Genomic DNA, 20,356 nt, shown 5'->3' with positions numbered 1-20,356 from the left:
CCCTTACCTTACTATCCTCAGGCATGCACAGCAGCAGCAAAAAAGACTCGTCTAGACAACCAGTGCTACCCATGTCACCCACCATTTTAATACTCCCACAATGCCTATGGAGTCGCTTCGGAGTGACACTAGTTTAGGGCCCCAAAGGAAAGTAAAAAAGTGTGTATCAACCACACGACTACATGAAGGAAAAGTCTATCAATGGTTACTAGCCACAATGACTATGTCCTTCCTTCAGCATCAGAGGTGGCATCCCTCTGAATGCAAGTTGCTGAGAATAACAAGTGAGGAGAGTGTCAGATCCTGTTTGCAGGCATCCCATAGGCATCTGGTTTGCCACTGTGAGAACAGGATTCTGGGGGAAATGGGTCTTTGGCCTTCTTGTGTTCACAGCTGCCCAGCCTCCAGGGAAAGTATTGCTGACAAGCTCAGGTGACCTAGGTTTGTGACCTCACTCAGGGCTTGAGTCATTGACCATTCCATTCCTGATCATTCCAACCCCTGGCGCCAGGTCTGATTTGCTGGGTATTTTGTGTGGAATAAAAGTAAATGGACAATTGATAAATTGCCCTGGAAACTTTAGAAGCTCTGACAAAGCCATTTTCAGATTGCAACCCTCCCAGGCCATTACAGAAGATAGAAAACAAAGCTTGCAAAAAGTTTCCCTTATCTAAAACTCATTACTATAGGATATAGGATTTAAACATTTGCTCTCGCTCTCTCTTTTTCCTGCCTTGCCATTTGAAATCTATGGTTAAATTATTGTCATGACCTAGTTCTTCATTTCAGTTAATTGCTAACATAAATAGTGAATTAGCTACTGAGAAAATTTGCAATAAACTGTTAATTGTTATTTTAAAGATTTTCTGCTTTATGTTTTGCAAAAACTCCTGATTTCAGTGCCGAAGAAGAGCAAGGCAGACTTTTTCTCCCCGTGATGAACTACCCAGGACTTGCTGCACAAGCAGTGTGTGTGACTTGTGTAGTTGAAATGCAGCTGATGGAGAGTCAGCATAGCAGTGCCGCATCTTTAGCTATTACTGGGCTAACTGCAGTATCTCTGCAAACAGGCTCACATCAGTGGAGTTACTGTGTGGGTACCAGCTGTAGCAAGACACATCAGACAAACCAAAATTCAAGGTGAGTCACAAAAGCAAATGTCACGTTTTTGTACATTGATGTTTTTGACAGAAAGACGAGGATTAGATGCAGAGGGAGGGAAGGTTGTTTAAGATCTCTAGGAATAAAAGAAAGGAGCTTCCAACTTGCATGTTGATTCTTAGATTCAGTTCGTACTCTGCATTTTCAGCAGCAGAGAAGCCTTTAAAATGAGATGACTATAATGCGGCATATGGCTAGGTGATGCCTCTTGAGCTGATCTTATATCTTTATTTGCTTGACTCAAATATTAGTGGATGCATTCCTTCTTCCCCGTGTCCTGGAAAGCCAGAGAGTTGTGTTTCCAGATAGTGGTTGGTCTCACTGATGTTCACATCTGCATGCCCAAAACATTCATGATCAGGCCTTGTGAAGCAGGGTAAGTGGAGTGTTGGCTGCTAGGCCTGCAGATCGATATGAATGGAAGCTGGGGATTGGAGCATTTCTTGCTGATATGACTTAGGAATTGATGGCACTCTAAAGCAGAGTTAAAACAAAACAAATTCCTTCCAGTAGCACCTTAAAGACCAACTAAGTCAGTTCTTGGTATGAGCTTTCGTGTGCATGCACACTTCTTCAGATACGAAAAAAAGCAGAGTTGTTAGGGCGAAGGAAGAACTGAGGAGGTCCTCTCCCAAGCATAAGACTATACATTTTCTAAACAGATACTCCTCTCAGTTTTCAGTTTTTCCTTTGGCATTGGCAAGGCAAATTGTGAACTGACAGCAAAGCTTTGTTAACTGGTCTGAACAAACCCCAGTTTGCCAAGTTTGGACATGGCAGCAAACTATGGGTGGAATGAAATGTCAGACTAATACAGTTGTCCCACCAATGCAAGTGTTTCTGCTTGCCAGATGGAACAACCTCCCTTCTCCTCCCTATGCATGCCATTCTGGAGTTCTCCCAGCCCTCCAGAGCAGTACTGTGGGGGTGCAGGGGACACATGAGGAGACAAAGCACCACAGCACTAGCAAGAATCCTTGCACTAACCCCATGTGTTAGCTGAATCTGGCCCTATGATTCTTACAAAACAGAAATGGTAAGCTAAAAAAAGCTTCCATTAGGAGGATGGGTGGTGTGGCTTCCCCAAAATGGCCTCATGGGCCAAATTGGGAGGCCTAGCAGGCCAAGTTTAGCCTGTGGGCCAGAGGTTCCCCATCCATGGTCCAGGCCAACAGCATTTCCTCTTGCCAACATTCATGCCTGTGGCAGAGAGGTTCATCCAGAAGCCCTGCATCCCAGGCACCAAGGAGCAAACTCCTCCCATCAGTTCACTAAGATCTGAGGCATTGTTCCCATCTGTGAAGTTTGTGTCATTTTTGACCTGCCCTCTCTCTAGAGGTAGCTGTTGCCCTTGAAAGCTGCATCAGTATTGTCATCACACAGAGCTTCTTGGATTGTTTTTGCCTTAGATATTTTCCCCAGCATATCATCTTCATGATTTACAAAATAACTAAGTGCACTGTTCTGTTATATTCCACAGATTTCAGAGGGACACTGTTATTTGAATGGTCCAGACCATTTAAATTAATCAAATAACAAAATAACTGATCCGTCTGTAATCAGTTTCATGAACAATGGCAAGTCATTGGCCACTAGTTCTAGCTTACTAAATATGATAATATTTGGCATGACTATAAAAGTAAATTATGGGGAAACTGGCATTATTGTCAATAAAAATAATTATCTTCCACAAAAGAAAATTCAAGTAGGTTTTGAGGGGGGCTTTTTAAATAGAAGAAATATTGTAATTTTATACCAAGTCATATTTTCTTGCAGAATATTATGATTTAAAGTATTTTCCCCTGTTTATTATTGTTAATAATTATCAAAGGATATAATAATAATAATAACAACAATAATAATAATAATAGTCAAACTGCAACACACACACACCAGCAATGTTTGGCTTGTCATTCATCAAAATCAATGCAATTAACTACTAGGGTAACAAAGTGTATAGAAATTAGTTATATTATTTTGTGTGTGCAAGTACAAATTGACCAAACTGCCCTTACTGTAAGAAGAGAATTTGCTTTAGCGGATAAACATCCTGTGCACATTGTTCCAGTATGGAGGACTATGTGCTATGTATTAATCTCATGCTGTTTCTACTGTTTATAAGGAGCATGGGGGAAAACCAGCAGGAGATAAAAAGAGATGTGGCATTCTTTAATGACCATGAGAAAGACCTGAGGAAAAGGAAAAGGTTCTTACACAGGACAGCCAAGGATTTCCAGTCTGGTAAATCCAAAGGCCTATCTGATTCACCAAAGTCTTATTTAGCCAAATATTTTGTCTCCAATGCTACCAATCCTGATTGCTCTGGAAAGTCCACAAGCAAGGCATGATGGCAATAGCCTTTTCTTGTTCCAAACATGTCTTTCTTTGAACACAGCCATTCCATTTAACTACCATGCCAGATAGCCCTTGTCTGTTCTGTCCTCTGTGATGCTGGCTACTTTTGTGTTTAGAAAGGATATTAATCTCATAGCCATAATAACCTTTCTCCCCAAGTGAATTCCATAAATGAATTGTGTATCCTGTGCAGAACTATGTGGGAACATACCCAGAAAACTGCCTTGCAGAAAATAAGCACATTTTGTAGGAAAGAATGAGCATCCGGTGCTTCAAATTTTGCTTACTAAAATAATGCAAAAATATGCAAAAGCTAAATTCTTATTACTCATTTCCATGCTGGCTTTCATTTTTTCATTATTTTTTTGCTGGAAAAAAAGAAACCAAGTTTCCAAATAATCAAATGAACATTAGCCACGAATGATAACAAATCATATTGACACTTCAAGAGCAAATCACTCCATTAGTAAAACATGTTTGAACTGCAAATTTTGTAGATATAAGTATTCTGTGTCAGTGCTGAATGGTTTGATAGCTGAAAGGCCTTAGCAACAAAGCTTACCAAACTTACTGATGTTCCTTGAATTATAATAATGAAACTAAGGTCGGATTTTGAACTGAGTGTTTTTGTTAAGCCTATACAAGTTCATATACAACTTCTTGTTTGATGAAGCCACTTTATCAAAGTCACCATGGTTTTATTCCATGGATGGCATTGCGTTGTGCAGGAAGTGAAGTTCTGGGGCATTTTCCTCATTTGAGAATTTTCTTCATAAAGAACTTCCATTTTAAAAAAAGAACTCTTGCTTTATACAACTTCCTTAACTCAGCTGCATAACTACAATGATACCATCTGAGATATGCTGATATCCTTCCTAATCTGCAGTATACATTCTAGCTCTCTTACTCCAATAAATCATAGAATTGTAGAGTTGAAAGGGACCCCAAGGGTAATCCAGTCCAGCCCCTTGCAATGTAGGAATCACAACTAAATAATCACTGACAGATGGCCATCTGATAAATGCCATTTACCTTCCCACCAGAGTGGTACCTATTTATTTACTTGCACTGGCATGCTTTCGAACTGCTAGGTTGGCAGGAGCTGGGACAGAGCAATGGGAGCTCACCCCATCATGGGGATTCAAGGACTCTGTTGCTGACCCACGTCAACCCATTCCAAGATGTTTCAATATCATTTAACTGAAGCCTTAGTAACAGAAGATTAGCTAGAAACTTTCAGCCTTTCTGTTGGATTGCAACCTCCATCACCCTTGACCATTGGCCATGCTGGCTGAGACAGAGCTGTACAATCATGGAGCAGACTCCCTTGGTAAGTGGTGAACTCTCTTTCATTTGAGGCTTTTCTGTGCACTCTGGTTTCTGTCACAGTGTTCCGTTCCATATTTTTGCACAGTACGTCCTGAGATCAAGGAGCAAGTTTTAATCTATATTGTGACACAACTGGGTGCCATTTTGAATCATGATGGTAGCATGAACATTTCAAAACTGCACTGATTTTGTTTATTTGTTTCTTACTTAGAATGGTGAATAATAATAAAAAAAGGAATGTGCCACCCTGTTATCCTAAGCTAGCGGGCATCTTGTGCCAATGAGTTCAGTAGGTTAAATAAATTACGCACTGGACTGGGGAAAAGATGAATTCCATACTATTTTATGAATAAACAGGAAGAGGGGAGAGCAATATGAGCTTGCCATATCATCTGCAATGGGACTTCAGTTTAAATATAATGACCTTGAGAGGGAACTAAAGGTACAAAGAGATATGAGGATAGATAACTATGAATGATAATTACTGTGGCTTTCAGTCTGCCAGGTATTACATGACAGCCTTTTCCTGCGTTGCCCTTTTTGTGGTCACTTAACAGTTGTGAATCATGCCTGTGTGATTCACACAGATACGATACAATCTCCATGGCAACTTGGTCACTTGAGTTAGAAATACGAGCTGGCACAACTCAAGGTTACTTTCTCCCAATGCTTTTAGAGCTACCATTAGCTTTTTGATTTGGTCTCTATTGTGAAGCCAGATCTCCATACTTAAATGCCATTTCCATAGCAGTTTCTTGAATTCCAGTGTGCAGGGCATTTTACCTTGGAAAACAATTTCATTCCGTAAAGGATGACAGGAGGATGAAACCTCCCATCTTGCACATATGTGCCACATGCTTCTGTTCTATTGAAAACATTGTGTTTAGCTTTGGGTAGACATCAAGTCACCAACCATGCTTCTTTTGCTGATGCTCCTTCTGGAGCTAGACTACTGAGAGCTAAAAACAAACAACACACGGAATCAAAAGGTTGGTTTGAATTCCAGGCGAATAAAAGCACAGAATCGGCCAATTTAATTTCTTTATGTGCTCTGTTTATTTTTCTTGCTCCTGTGTGTGCGCGTTTGTGTGTGTGTGTGTGTGTGTATCTTGATTGCAAGCATCGTCTCCCCCTGTTGTCCATACCCATAAAATGCAGTGATCAGAAATACGAGAAAGGCAATGTGTTTCTTTGCCGTTCTTTTGTAACCTGACATGAAGTAGACAGGCACCTTCTGAAGTTTGTGCATGCTGTGCTTTCCCCCCTCCCTTGCTGCAACAAGAAAAGCCTTTTCTTTTAACCTGGCTTCCTTTGAAGAAGTGAATCAGGCAGCTTCATGGCCTCTCAAGGTAAGTGATTATATATAACCCATAAAGGGATGTTTACTTAAAAAGGGGGGGAATAAAAAAGAAACCCACCCCTAATGGTATATAGCAATCAGCCATCTGATTAAATGGGAAAGTGACAACTCCAAGGAGTGGTAATTTCTGCTCTGACTATGCTGCAACTGAGGCGGAATAAAATCGAATGTCAGCTATAATATATAAACTTCAGCGTGCATTTCTTCACAGATGTGCGGTGTTGGTTGTATCCTTACACCGGCACCTGTCTGCTTTTGCATACATGCTATTTATTAAACAATAGGAAACATAGAAAGGTCATGCTTCCATTCAAAGTTTCACATCCTTCAAGCACACTTCACCAGAGAATTATTGCGTCAGCAAGTACTGATCATTTGGAACATGGTTGACAAAATCCCCACTAACAAGCATCTGAAGGACAATTGAGTGCAATCAGACTGAAGGGGCTAGTTCGTGCCATGTCTTCCCTTTAGTTTGAGACAGCTAACTCCTCATTAAAGGTGAAAATTGCCAGCAACTGGAAATCCTTTCAAACCGTTTCCCTTTAAAAAGGATAAAAATGAAATGTTATACTTAAAAATGAAGTCAAATTCTTCTCTCACATCTACCAGCCCATCTCTTCAAATAGCACAGGTGTTAAAAAATTTGGCAAGAGGGTTCTCTGGAAGTACTAACAAGATCACACGCCAAAAAATTATACATGAAATGCTATTTTAATGTGGATAGTTTTAATTTCTGGGTAATTTTTATGGCACTTCTTGGCATATGCAATTAAGTAGATTGTGTGGATGGGGTGTGTGGATGTAGGTACTTTCTGATGCAGTAAAGAAGGTCAGTTGTCCCATCTGTAAAATGGGAGGGGGGAATGCATTGTTATTGTGAAGACAACAGGAAAACACTGTGCAAAATGTAATGTTCTGTTTAAATGCTATGGAGTAGAATGGTGTTTAATGGAGTTAGCAAAATGATTTGGAGCAAAGTATCCCAAAAGAAAAGGAACATAAAGCATAAATCTACATCTAATCAGCAGCCAGTGGTTTAAAATATTGCAATTTATATGCTTTATCTACAGCATAGATAAGTGTGTGGAAAACTACTGGAATAGGGATCCCTTCATGTACCACCTTTGCAGATGCACAAAATAATGTATACCACTCCTCAAATTGCCTTAGATTTCCATGAATATTTAGTGCACCTGCTGCTTGATTTTCTCTAGCTTAAGTCTGAGTGACAGGGCAGACTTCACTTTCCCCCACCAGCCCCTTCTTTAAAAATGACACCTGTACTTGGCCAATAAAACTTCACGGCATTTCAGGAAACACAAGTTTGGCCAACGACAGGATTCTGTGAGGTAAAATGATGCAGGAGAGCATATGAAATATTTATGTCCCGGTTATGCATTTTTCAAAAGCCAGATAGAAATTCAAAGGGATTCCTCCTTCTTCCTGGGGTCTCGAGCTTTTGAAGGAAAGCTGTGGCTGCAATGATAAATTAAGATCAAAATACAATTACACGATGAAACAGGCATGCTCACAATGGAAAATAACGCAAAGGGGCCTCTTCTAAACCCACAACAGCCGAAAACTGTAACTTGGTGGTTTATGTCCAAATTGTAAAAGACACATCATTGTCACACAAGGTTTCTTCAGATGGGCTACCTTCCGTCTCTAAAAAGCGAGGTGAGCATGATCAGAGAAGGCAGAGATGAAGCATCCTCTGACATGAAAGGAGATAGAAGAGAGTTGGTCAAGCCGTGAAAATAGAATGAAGCAGGACTGGCAAAGATAAAGATCCTTTACAGGCTATGCAGGTTGTATTCGGCACCATCTGCACTATACAATTAAAACAGTATCATACCACTTTGATGACTCCCCCCAAAGAATTCTGGGAACTGTAGCATGTTCCCAGAGTTGTTAGGAAACCCCTATTTCCTCCAAGAGCTACAATCCTCATAGTGGTTTAACAGTAAACGCCAGACCCACCCAGTGTCCCTATTTTCCATGGGCAATCCCAGATTCAGAGAAGCTGTCCTGGTTTTTGATTTGACCCTTGAATGTCCCGCTTTTCCTCAGGACATCCCTATTTTCATGGGAGAAATGTTAGAAGGTATGGAGTTATCCAACCCTCGAGCCAAAGGCAGTGGCGTAGCTAGCTGCTCAGGTGTCCGGGGCAGTGTGCTTGCCCTGCAGCCGGGGGCGGAGCAAGCTGCCCATGGGGGCAGGGCAAGCCAAGGCTGAGTGGAGCCTCTATGCAGCCTCCCCCTCAGCTGTAGGGCAGCTGAGGCGGTGGGCAGACGCAAGCCCCGCGCTGCTTGAAAAATCAGTGCGGAGCTTGCAGGCAGTCCGTCTGCCTCCTCCCCCTCAGGAGAGACATGTGGCTCAGGCACGCTGCAGGCCCTGCGGTGTGCCGCCCAGTACCCCCCGTCTCACCTAGCTACACCTCTGGATTAGGCAGATTCATGGAGGAGACAGCTGTCAAAGGCTACTAGCCTTAAAGGCTGTGCTCTGCCTGCAAAGTTGGAGACAGCAATGCTCCTGGTTTCTGGAAATCACTCAAGAGGAGAGTGCTTCTGCAGTGGCATAGGAAGGGGCATGCAGTGGGTGCGGGAGTTATTTTTTCAAAACACATATTTTTGGCATTTTGTCACTCTCCTCAGTGATTACACCCGGGGCAGCCTGCACCCACCGCACCCCCCTTCCCACGCCACTGGTTGAAGGCAGCCCTGTATAAGGAATTTTTAAAACGTTTAATGCTTTAATGCTCTAATGTTATGTTTTTTATATATGTTGGAAGCTGCCCAGAGTGGGTGGCACAAGCCAGTCAGATGGGTGGAGTATAAATAGAATGATGATGATAATGGAATAGGACATCCCTATTTTCATTGGAGAAATGCTGGATGGTATGCAATGCCTTTTCCCAGGGAACACTGGGATTCCCGGGATTCTTTGCCTGCCTTTGACTAGTAGGGCAGAAGGCAGAGAGGCCAAAGGCAGATGGAGCAAGAGCAAATGACAGGCAGAGTCAAATAATTTTTGGTTTTGTCCCCATCCTCTTCCTTGCTAAGTTCAACGAGGGCAACAGTAAGACTAAGGAGAAGGAAGTTGACTGCTGGTAGTACTGTACATCCTGGAGTGGATGTAAGTAAGAAGGCAGGCAGTTGGGGGTTGGCTGAGGTTTGCAGAGCTGTGCCCCTTTCACCCTAATGGACCAGTCTGCATGATTGACCATGCTCCCTGCTTCAGACTTTTCAGCAACAAAGCTACAGTGCAGCGTGAGGTGAACTGAATAATAATAATAATAATAATAATAATAATAATTTATTATTTGTACCCCGCCCATCTGGCTGGGTTTCCCCAGCCACTCTGGGCGGCTTCCATAAAAACCAGAAATACACTAAAATATCACAGATTAAAAGATGTCACAGAGGGCGTGTGACCAGCGGATGTGAGTCTCACATGATGGAGGTGGAATGTCTCAATCAGGCTGCTGTTATTGACCAAACTAGGACCTATTTTTATTAAAAACTTTTATAATGTTTTCATGCAGCTATTTCAGGCCAAATTCAGAAACCAATGCAAGATCCTCTTCCCGGTTCTCCAGAGCCTCCAGCTCAAACAAAGACTTCAGAAACTACCGCTGTCTGGAAACAAGCCCAGCCTCCTGCCAGTTTGCCTCCTGGTCTGGAATACCTCAGCCAGGTCCTGTTCCACTTCCAACTACTGTAACTGTAAAATTATATATTAGATGTGTTTGAAGGGCCCCCTTTTAGATTTACTTCCACCTTTCCAAAATGATCTGTTGTGCCTTTATCTTTTTGTGCTTCTGTAAAATGCAGTAACAGATTATAATAATTTTCACTTTGGGATTCCCTGAGATGATCTGTCTTCCCTTGAATTTACTCCACATTTCACTCCAGATCTGCTCAAAACATTTTTTTTCTCTCCTCAGAAGCATAGCAATTCCAGATGGTGCATTTTCCCCCCTTTGGGGTAGTTATGAATTACCTTTGCAAGTGCCTCAGGGATGCCACACATCAACACAGCATGAGCACTGTGTTGGCCAGTGTTGCTTCCTCCACTGGGGATGGAGTGGTGTTTTTGCTATTGGACAATTCCATCCTCTGCTTGACCTTTCCTCTACAGTAGGTAACTAAACACTCGCTCTCATTTCTTGGTTTGATGAAGTGTCGTAGGTAGGTTGCGCAGATGCATGCAAAATTTTTGTTTTATTTCTTTTCTGAAATACGACTTTTTCTAGAGTTGCCAAACCAGGGACAGAGGAACTGTGGCTCTCCAGATTCCCATCTGCTGAAGCCAGCACAACCAGTGGTCAGGTATGATGGGAAATAAGAACTGATGGGAATTATCCATCAATGTCTGGAGGGGCACAGATTCCCTATCCCTCTCCCCACCTCACAAACACCCCAAGACCTGGATTGCTCTTGAAGCTTGTCTGCAAGCCTTCTGCAATCCACCTGCAGACTTTTGAGGTATAGATTGTGCCCTGCTTTTTCTCTCTCCCCAATTTTGCTGAACAGCTAGTCTGATGAAGAACTCTGAATAAATTGAAAGCTCTTGGTTGATCTAATAAAGATATTACTATCCTGTAGATTTTGGGTTTCGCCCCTCCCATAATGAACCAACACCACTACCTACATTTGTGTCTTTTTGCTTGTTGTTTTGAGTTGAGCAAATGTTTAGGGAACCATCTTTCTTAGGTATTTTGCTGTTGTCTAGCTAGTCTTGCAAAGGACCCACTTATTCCATCTGATATTCTGCTGCAGGCTCAGATTTGTAGAATGAAAGAAGTCAGCTTTGAGGTTTTCTGAAAAGCAAAACTTTTGATTTCTAGCTGGACCCTAACTCTGGTGAAATCAAATCTAAATTACAGAGCCTTAGAACTCCTGTCACACCATCACTGTACTTAGATCTGAGGCTTCTTGCCTGGAAATATCATATGTGATCAAACACTTCCAAATACTCCATGAAAATTGTTAATAGAAAGCCTGTTCGACAACAAGGGCAAGAGCTGCTTCAGAGAGCAAATTTTTAGAATTGCAATTGGAGGTTGCCCCAATTTTTCTCCTGCCTTTTCTGTATCATAAAACGGGGTGAACCTAGAGACAACAAAAGGCACAAACTTGCATCTTGTCAAAAGTGCTTGTGCCAAGGGCATTACTGGAAAATGAATTGCTATTCTTTGTAACCATGTGTTTGATTCTGATGTGGTTCTGATGTGGACATACAGTGGTACCTCGGGTTAAGAACTTAATTCGTTCCAGAGGTCCGTTCTTAACCTAAAACTGCTCCCGCTGCTGCCACATGATTTCTGTTCTCATCCTGAAGCAAAGTGCTTAACCCAAGGTACTATTTCTGGGTTAGCAGAGTCTGTAACCTGAAGTGACTGTAACCCGGAGCATATGTAACCCGAGGTACCACTGTACATCAAATTCCTTACTTTTGTGGTATTGTTTTTTCAATGTTCATATGTCCCATATGTGGTTAGAATGGGATAGAATTGAGTTCCCTGCTTCTCAGACTGCACTGAGGAATAACTTCAGGTCTTAAGGCAGGAGTAGGGAACATGCTTCAGCCTGAAGACCACATTCCCTTCTGGGCAACATTACTGGAGTCAAGTGCCAATGGTGGGCGGGGTGAGAGGCAAAAGTATATTTCAATTAGACAAGGAATGTAAATTTTCAAAGCACTTTTTAAAGGAACAGCTTGCTGGATCATCCCAGTGGCCCATCTAATCCAACACCCTACTCTCACAATGACCAGCCAGATTCCTGTGGAAAGCCCGCAAGCAGGACAAAAGCATACGTTCTAACTTTTTCCAGTGTGAAACCAGGACTTGCGTCTTCTGGGACGTGCTCCAGGGCGAGTCATGTAGACATGCGCCTCGCTCCTGCCCTGAAAAACTGCTTTTGGGGGTGCAAGAACTTGCACAGTACCCACAAATGCCCATTTGTGTTTTGGGCGCCACACAAGATCGTGGTTCCAACAAAGCACTTTTAAAAGGGTGAGAGTGTCGCGCAAGAGAGTGTGAGATCATGGCACCCAAGACAGCCGCTAAGATCCTCGGATGTCTCATTTTTCCCCAGGGGATTTGGGAAATATGCATAAGTGGAAGAGCACTCTGCCCACCTGCTATTTCCAGAAGGTGGCATCCAGGGCTGCCGCTGGCAGAGGAGGCAGAACATAGGCATCATGGACAATAGCCTTGTCCTTCCTGAATTTATATAATCCTTTTAAAAAAGCCATTCAAGATGGCAGCCATCACTGCCACTTTTGGGGAGCAAATTCCATTGCACATGAAGAAGTGCTTTGTTTTATCTGTCCAGAATGTTTCAACATTCAGCTTCATAGGATGCCCACGAGTTGTAGTGTTATGAGGGAAGGAGAAAAACTCTACCCACTATCTCCATGAGAGGCATAGGATGCCCTGCTTCCATGTGAACGTGCCTGGACTTTAGGATTGGCCTCAGGGGTGCTGCTCCAGGTCAGTTCGCACCAGTTGCAGCCTCTCTGTGCTCCATAGCTGTGGTGCATTCTCCATGCCATGTATAATTTTACAAACTTCTATCATGTCCCCTCTTACTCTCCTTTCATCTAAACTAAGAATATCCCAATTGACCATCCTTTCCTGGTAGGGGAGTTATTCCATTTCCTTGATCATATTAGCATTTATTTGTTTAATAAAAAAAAATGTGTACAGTAGGCCAGTTTACACACACACACACACACACACACACACACACACACACACACAAACCTCTATTCTCTACCCCGGCTTGAGCAAACTGTAATATTACCCTAAAAGCACTTTCAGCCCAAATTTAAAAGCAGAAACCCGACATGACGGATATTGAGTTTAGCAACACTGCTGCCATATGTAGATTTTATTATGGTTTTACACTGCTGATGTATGTACTGGTTATACTCATTTGCTTTTGTTGTGACTGTTTAAGTTTTGCTTGTCTTTTAATTTTGTTGGGGTTTTTTAAATTAAATACATAAAGGTATTAACAGCCCAGGGGACATACTGTAGTTTAATTGGGTGCTGTATAAATGCCAGATACAAATAAATACTATACTATACTGCATCTAGTATTTTATGCAACACACTATTATTTATTAGTGTTTGATGATGTTGAGTATGAAAATCTCCAGATATTTTCAATGTTCCACAATTCTCATGTTTTCTTATTTATTTTCATTTCTGAACAGCTGGACCAGATCATTATTCACCAGCAAGTGGAGCTTCTCCAAGGTACTGCACATTCCAGCTCAGCCCTTGTTAGAGATGCCAGATCCATTTACTTCTAACCCATATCACTTTTGCTTATGTTGACCCATCCACCTGGTCCCTCATTTTTGCACCAAGATACAATGTCTATTTCTACCTCTATAAAAACCGCATGTAACAATATTTTTGAAGACATTCTCTCTCAAAACAACACACCTTATAAAACATATTTTCTGTTGTTTTTTTAAAAAATAAAAATAAAAATCTAATCCAGAAGGAATTAGCCTTGGATCAAATTCAAATGAATCAAAACGGTCATCAAAAATATCTCTTTTTTAGGCTAAATGCATTTCTACCTGTTTGGCTTTATTTAGTTATACTTGGGACAGAGACCTGCAGCAAGTATGAGATTAAAAACCACCTGGGACAAAGAGTTTACTTTGCAGTGGAAGAAAATGGTTGCTTTGATCGTAACTTCTGCTCACCGCTGAGGTCTTTTACCATAAGGATTACAGACAACACAGGTCAAGAGGTGATCACAGTGAACAGACCTTTAAGGTGTAATAGCTGCTGCTTTCCATGTTACCTGCAAAAGGTTGGTTAATCCTAGTAGCAACCCCTTTTATCAGTTTGCACGTTTCCTTTACATCTGTATGCGCATTCTGATGGCGACGGTTTAGAACTGCGCCTGAGTGTGCATTCATCTGAAAGACGGAATGTGCTTCAGAATAAGCACCCCATTTATTCCCTTTATATTGCATTTGCCCTTCTTTGAAGGAATCCTGCAGAAGGGGGATCGTGCACAGGGAATGGGTGCATGAGATTGTGCTTTTACTGAGTGTGCTTTTTTCTTCCTCCATGGTCTTTCAGACTGAGAAGGGGCAGCCTCACTTACAGTTTCCGGGTTCCTTTGGTGTTGGTGACAGGATTCATGTCCAAACTAGGCATAGCTTCAATTGCATAGCTAGGAAGCACACCAATATTTATTCCTTCCTTTAATTATGGGCATTGGGAGGGGTGATTTGCATTGGGACCAGAGCAGGGGGCTGGGAGAGCTAACCCAGGGGTAGCCATCCCCGGAATAGCCAGATATTGCTGGACTAAGCTCCCACAATCCCTGAGTATTGGCCATGCTGGCAGAGGCTTATGGGAGTTGTAGTCCAACAACATCTATAGGGCACCATATTGGTTGCCCCTGCTCTAATAATAATAATAATTTATTATTTGTACCCCGCCCATCTGGCTGGGCCTCCCCAGCCACTCTGGGCGGCCTCCACAGAAACCAAAAATACAGTAAAATATCACAGATTAAAAACTTCCCTGAACAGGGCTGCCTTAAGATGTCTTCTGAATGTCAGGTAGTTATTTATCGCTTTGACATCTGATGGGAGGGCGTTCCACAGGGCGGGCGCCACTACCGAGAAGGCCCTCTGCCTGGTTCCCTGTAGCTTTGCTTCTCGCAATGAGGGAACCCATCAAATGTCATTTTCTTAAAACCTTCAGCAATTATCTTCGAAAGCCACTGGTTAGATTAACTTCTTATTTTCACTGTCCAATAGTTAGAAGTTCAGTCTCCTCCTGGGACTACAGTTGGCTACGTGGTGCAGAAATGGGACCCTCTCCTGCCCAAGTTCACTATCAGGAATGAAAGCAATGAAGATGTGTTGAAGATAATTGGCCCTTGTGCAACATGCGGTTGTTTTGGAGATGTTGACTTTGAGGTACTTTTGATAACATTGTGATTTGTGTGTTTTCTGTTCGCAAAATACGGGGAGAGGTGGAATGAATTAAAATGACAGCCCTCACTAAACCAATTTATTCGTCTTATGTGCTGCATTTTCAGAGGGAGGGGGAAATGTCCACATCAAAATAATGTAATTTATTTATTTAATGATTTTCTAGTCCACCTTTTAGGACTATAAAAGCAGTTCACAAAAGTCAGTAAGACTTCAGTCCTGTGCCTGAGCCCCACTGAACTCTGAACGTGCTGTAAGACACATATTTCAAAAAAGCATTAAAAATAAGACCAGTAAATTAAGAACTAAAGCAGCAGCAATTAAAATCATGAAAGCTATCAATCAAGTGCCAAGCAGAACAAAAACACGTTTAAAATCTGCTATAAAGCTATCTATGAGGTTTGCTTTTTTTAATGTTCACATTTTCAAAATATTTAAACTAAGCTGACTGCAGTTTGCAGCCTCTGAATGTCACTTAAATTATTGGCTTGTGCTTCACTCCCTTATATGCCTTGTTTTCTACTGCTTCCATAAGCAGCTCTTGCAGGAGGGGATGTATGGGGGGTGGTTGTGGTGACAACTGCATAAGGGTTCCATGGTATTCACACCACAAATGCATTACATGATCAGTGCCATCAGCTCTGTCAATAAAAAAGAATTTCTCTCTCTCTCTCTCTCACTAGAATCAATGTATTTATTGTATTAAATGGCTATGTCAGTTTCAGCCCAGATTAAAATGTGGTTTGTATTACTTGATAAGGTTTCATTGGAGATAAAATACCTATATTGAATTTAAGCCAGCTGGCGATTAAACACTAGACATTTAACTGAACTCTCCTTTTCTGATGTTCAGTTATACGCAGCTTCTCATTTCTGAAATTCATTTGCTCTCTTAAATAGCTCCAATGTCATAGTTAACCACCACTTAATCCCACTCACCCACACTTCCAAATATTTGAGGAATGTTCTCCATGCATTCCTTTCAGTTCTCATATGTTCTTTTCCTTTCCTGCAGGTAAAATCTCTAAACGGAATGTCAACTATTGGCAAGATTTCCAAGTATTGGTCTGGATTTGTCAATAACATCTTTACCAATACAGCCAACTTTGGTATTCAGGTTCCTGTAGACCTTGACGTAAAAATCAAGGCTGTAATGATTGGTGCTTGTTTCCTCCTAGTAAGTATACCAGCAAAGGCAAAGCCCTCTCTTTCCTCAGTCCAAACCTTCTTTCCTTAAATGCCTACATTTTAGAAGCAGTCCTGTGAGACTGGGCTGAACGGATAGTTGAATCTTGCACCATGCCACATTTGTTTATGATTCATCATATTCTCTACCCACACAGACAATTCTGTGTATGGCACACAACTGCATTGAAAAACAATTATTTTAATCCTATAGCCCACTGCTCCTCCCAGAGGAGCCCAGAGCAGCAAAATGCAACACATTTATTTAGATACTAAATGCATTAAAAACATCTAAAACCAGTCAAGTATCTTCCTAGCTAATCATTTCAAGGTTGCTGGGAACAGTATCTGTTAGCTATCAAAGTCTGGTTGAACAGGAATGCTCTTAAATCCCCCCGAATGCTAGTAATGGAGACAGAGACACCTCACCAAGGAGGGCATTTCATAAATGGGGAGCCAACACCAAAAAGACCTTGTCATGAGTCAGTGCTCTCTGGGTAGTTCCCACAAGTGGCACCACCACACACCCGGAACCTACTGAAAGCCTAAGGCGACACTCACCGGCTCTTAGTATGTCGTATAATTTGCCAAGGATTTTCATTATCTTAAATTCAGACCTTACCTCATTCTGGATAGTGTTGGGTAGTCATAGTATCTTTTGATCTAAAGAATCGTATGAGGCAGAAGCAGCTTGCTGAAAGAGGCAGAGCATCATTTGCCCTGCACCAACGCAGGTGGCACTGTGGGTTAAACAACAGAGCCTAGAGCTTGCCGATCGGAAGGTTAGCAGTTCGAATCCCCGCGATGGGGTGAACTCCCGTTGTTCGGTCTCTGCTCCTGCCAACCTAGCAGTTCGAAACCACATCAAAGTACAAGTGGATAAATACAAGTAGATAAATAAATTCCGCTCCGGCGGGAAGGTAAATGATGTTTCCGTGCACTGCTCTGGTTCACCAGAAGCGGCTTAGTCATGCTGGCCACATGACCCGGAAGCTGTACGCAGGCTCCCTCGGCCAGTAAGCGAGATAAGTGCCGCAACTCCAGAGTCGGCCACGACTGGACCTAATGGTCAGGGGTCCCTTTACCTTTAACCTCCTCCTTGCCTTTGCTCTTCCTTCTGATAAGCAACTGCAGCCCACCTGCTTAGAAGCTAGCATAGTGGCTCCAGACCATTTATTAGGCAACTTCTGATGAGAACTTGCAGTCCATTGGAGTTAGTTCTCACATGCATGTTTGTACAGGTTTGCCCTAAATGCGAACCCATCATACATGAACTCACAAGTGCCCAATCAGTGCTTGAGCTGGCAGTGGGACCATGCTAGGTAGCCATGCCTCCATGTTCCACCCCATGCTGACCCGACTTCCATTTCCATGTATTGACACAGACATCTGCCAAGGGGAGTCTTCCTGTATGTACAGGAAGGCTTCCCCTTTGTGGACATCCTGTGTTCCAATTTGGGAGGAAGGGTATAAACACATCCAACAATAAGCAAAAGCACCAGCAATATAAACCACGCTTTAATCTCAAAACCAGCATAAAATGGATGTTGGATTCAACATAGGGATAAACAGTTGCATCAGTGTGAAAATTCCCCCTTGCTCAACAGAAACCATCCCCCCCCTCTTCTCCCCCTACACAGCCCTTAATTCTGTTTTGGGGTAATTCCCCCAACCCTCTAGAACAGATTTGGGGGCATGTGTGTGGGGAGGAGAGGGAAAATTCAACTAAAATGTTGTTGAGGTTCACCCAATTTATTTATCTGACAAAATTTATAGGCTGCTTAATAAATAAATCTCTAAGCAAGTTACATAAAATGTAGATATAGGCCAGCGAACTACTCTCATGTATACTCCATGAAACATTAAAAGCCTTAGATAAAAGACATGCTTTTAAAACACTGCTTTAAAAAAAGGTAAAGGACCCTTGGATGGTTAAGTCCAGTCAAAGGCGACTATGGGGTTGTGGTGCTCGTCTTGCTTTAGGCTGAGGGAGCCGGCGTTTGTCCACAGACAGCTTTCTGGTGCAAAAGAACACTGTGATAGAAGCCATAGCATACAGAAATGTCATTTACCTTCCCGCCACAGCGGTACCTATTTATCTACTTGCATTGGCGTGCTTTTGAACTGCTAGGCTGGCAGGAACTGGGACAGAGCAACGGGAGCTCACCCTGTCATGGGGATTCAAACTGCTGACCTTCTGATCAGCAAACACAAGAGGCTAAGTGGTTTGTCCAATTGCTTTCATTGACCACTCCTGAAACAAGCCCCCTGAACTAGATCTTAAGGTACAGGGAGGACCATATGAGTGCAGATGGTACCAAACCATTCAGTGCTTTAAAGGTAAAAGCTAACTAGCATGTTATAAAAATTGTAAAGGTGCCTAATGATTCAGTTGTTAGCCTAACCCTTTAGTCCGACAAGGCAAGAAATAAAATTATCTTCATACTTTAAAGCCGTCTGATTTCTTCTGATGCAAAACTGCCTTTCCTCAGAAGAACTGCTTTAAAAAGGCTTTAATGAAACCCTACAAGTCAGCCTTTTGATATTAATTGTTGCCTTTTTGTATCTTCCTCATCATTCACAGTTTATTTATTTGTAGGACTTAATGTTCTTTGAGAACTCCTTGGATGGATTGTAACAAGGAAGATGATAGGAACAATAAAATATGCAAACTACAGTTCAGTAAGTAAGAACGAAACATAAATTGGTCGCCTTTGCTTTGAAGACTTATACATAAGACACTTTCTAATTCTTTTTCATTTTCTTCCAGCAGTGCCTTGAGCTCTGGATATTACTTTTGAACTGTACAATCCTATGTTTTGTTTGGGGGGATTTTTTGTAAGAAGAAAAAAAGCGGGGGAGGCAATGACCAATGTTTATTAAACTATAAGTTACATAAATAATTATTTTCTCATTTTTATTGTGTAGATGATTGCTAAATATACAGTTTACAGAGAGAGAAAGAGGGTGCACACACTCAACATTGCTTTGGAGTATTGCAGTTCTCTTTGGACTCGTTTGATGTCTTTGCGTCAGAAAGCATGAAAGATTAGAACTAAGACTTGCAGTGCCACTGATGAAAAGTCTTTACTTACAGAGCCCTTTGAAGTTTGGCAAATGCTGGCCCCAGCTATTAGCTGAAAAGCAAAAAGCAAAAGAACGAGGTTTATTATTATATCCCAAGAAGCTTTCAGATTTAGAGTTCAATTAATAGTAACTAACACAGACATCATCCACTGGGGAAGCTAAAGAGAGATGTCTGAAGGGACGCTTGTGGGTGATGGTGTTAATTGTTCAGATTTAAGAGGTACTTAAACAACATAGTTAAAATTTATGGGCTCACTGATGGCAATTGTCTGTTTCCTGCAACAGGTGATGTATCAGAACATACCAAGCCAAATCCTTTGAAATGCATATGGCCGTGATTGATTTTAAAGCTGGGAGCCTGAAATAAGCTTCCACTTGCATTCATGGGCTACCTGCACGTGATATTTATGGCTGGATTAGGCCCTCTGAAGTTAGGGGGGAAGCTCTTCCCTCATTATGAAAGAGGTTAGCTATGGTTAATGGCTAGCTGGGCTTTACAGATTTTCTTCCAGTGACTATGGCAAAGGCATTAAAGTTTTGCTAAAGGAAAATAAGGAGATTGTAGAAAAGCTGAGTGATAATAATATAACAATAACCATCAGTGCTTTTTTCCTTTTAAAAAATGTTTAGGGGTACTCTCATTAAACGCTCACTTTCATCTAAGACTCAGGAAACACCGTGACAGGAAATGAGGCTGCCATTGGGGGTAGCAACAGAACTGACAATTCACTGTGCTAGAGAAGAAATTTTTATTTTTTTAGTTTCTTCTCCCATTAGATTCACAAAATGTTTAGGTGTATGCGTACCGGTGCATCTCCCCCCCCCCCAAAAAAAGCACTGATGATAATAATAATTTATTATTTATGCCCCGCCCATCTGGTTGGGTGAATTCCT

The 20,356-nt window shown here is 41.9% G+C and overlaps 1 protein-coding gene across 2 annotated transcripts; it reads left to right on the top strand.

Moving 5' to 3' along the window:
• Positions 1–516: 516 nt before the first annotated feature.
• On the top strand, positions 517–19,278 carry PLSCR5 (phospholipid scramblase family member 5). 2 transcript variants are annotated; one of them, XM_081864657.1, is made up of 10 exons: positions 517–545; positions 901–1,140; positions 6,163–6,194; positions 9,753–9,904; positions 13,436–13,478; positions 13,829–14,049; positions 15,014–15,175; positions 16,206–16,367; positions 18,975–19,057; positions 19,146–19,278. In XM_081864657.1, exons 2-9 carry the CDS (start codon positions 938–940, stop codon positions 19,011–19,013), a joined length of 1,014 nt encoding a protein of 337 aa, XP_081720783.1. In that variant the 5' UTR covers positions 517–545; positions 901–937; the 3' UTR covers positions 19,014–19,057; positions 19,146–19,278. The 2 variants fall into 2 exon arrangements, with proteins under 2 accessions (XP_081720783.1, XP_081720784.1); XM_081864658.1 differs by lacking the exon at positions 517–545 and having other exon boundaries at positions 1,068–1,140; positions 6,128–6,194.
• The last annotated feature ends 1,078 nt before the right edge of the window (positions 19,279–20,356 follow it).

The sequence above is a fragment of the Podarcis erhardii genome, assembly GCF_964252035.2.
Source record: "Podarcis erhardii genome assembly, chromosome: 5".
Taxonomy (NCBI): Eukaryota; Metazoa; Chordata; class Lepidosauria; order Squamata; family Lacertidae; genus Podarcis; species Podarcis erhardii.
Note: the sequence above shows the minus strand (reverse complement) of the source record. Positions and strands in the feature narration are given on the sequence as shown.

What these genes read in the sequence shown, in the direction of transcription:
- PLSCR5 (XM_081864657.1), top strand. Translation starts at nt 938, where the DNA reads ATGAACTACCCAGGACTTGCTGCACAAGCAGTGTGTGTGACTTGTGTA. An exon ending in CAGCTTCATGGCCTCTCAAG is followed by an intron (nt 6,195 to 9,752) that starts GTAAGTGATTAT and finishes GTTTTCATGCAG; the next exon opens with CTATTTCAGGCCAAATTCAG. An exon ending in TTGGAGATGTTGACTTTGAG is followed by an intron (nt 15,176 to 16,205) that starts GTACTTTTGATA and finishes CCTTTCCTGCAG; the next exon opens with GTAAAATCTCTAAACGGAAT.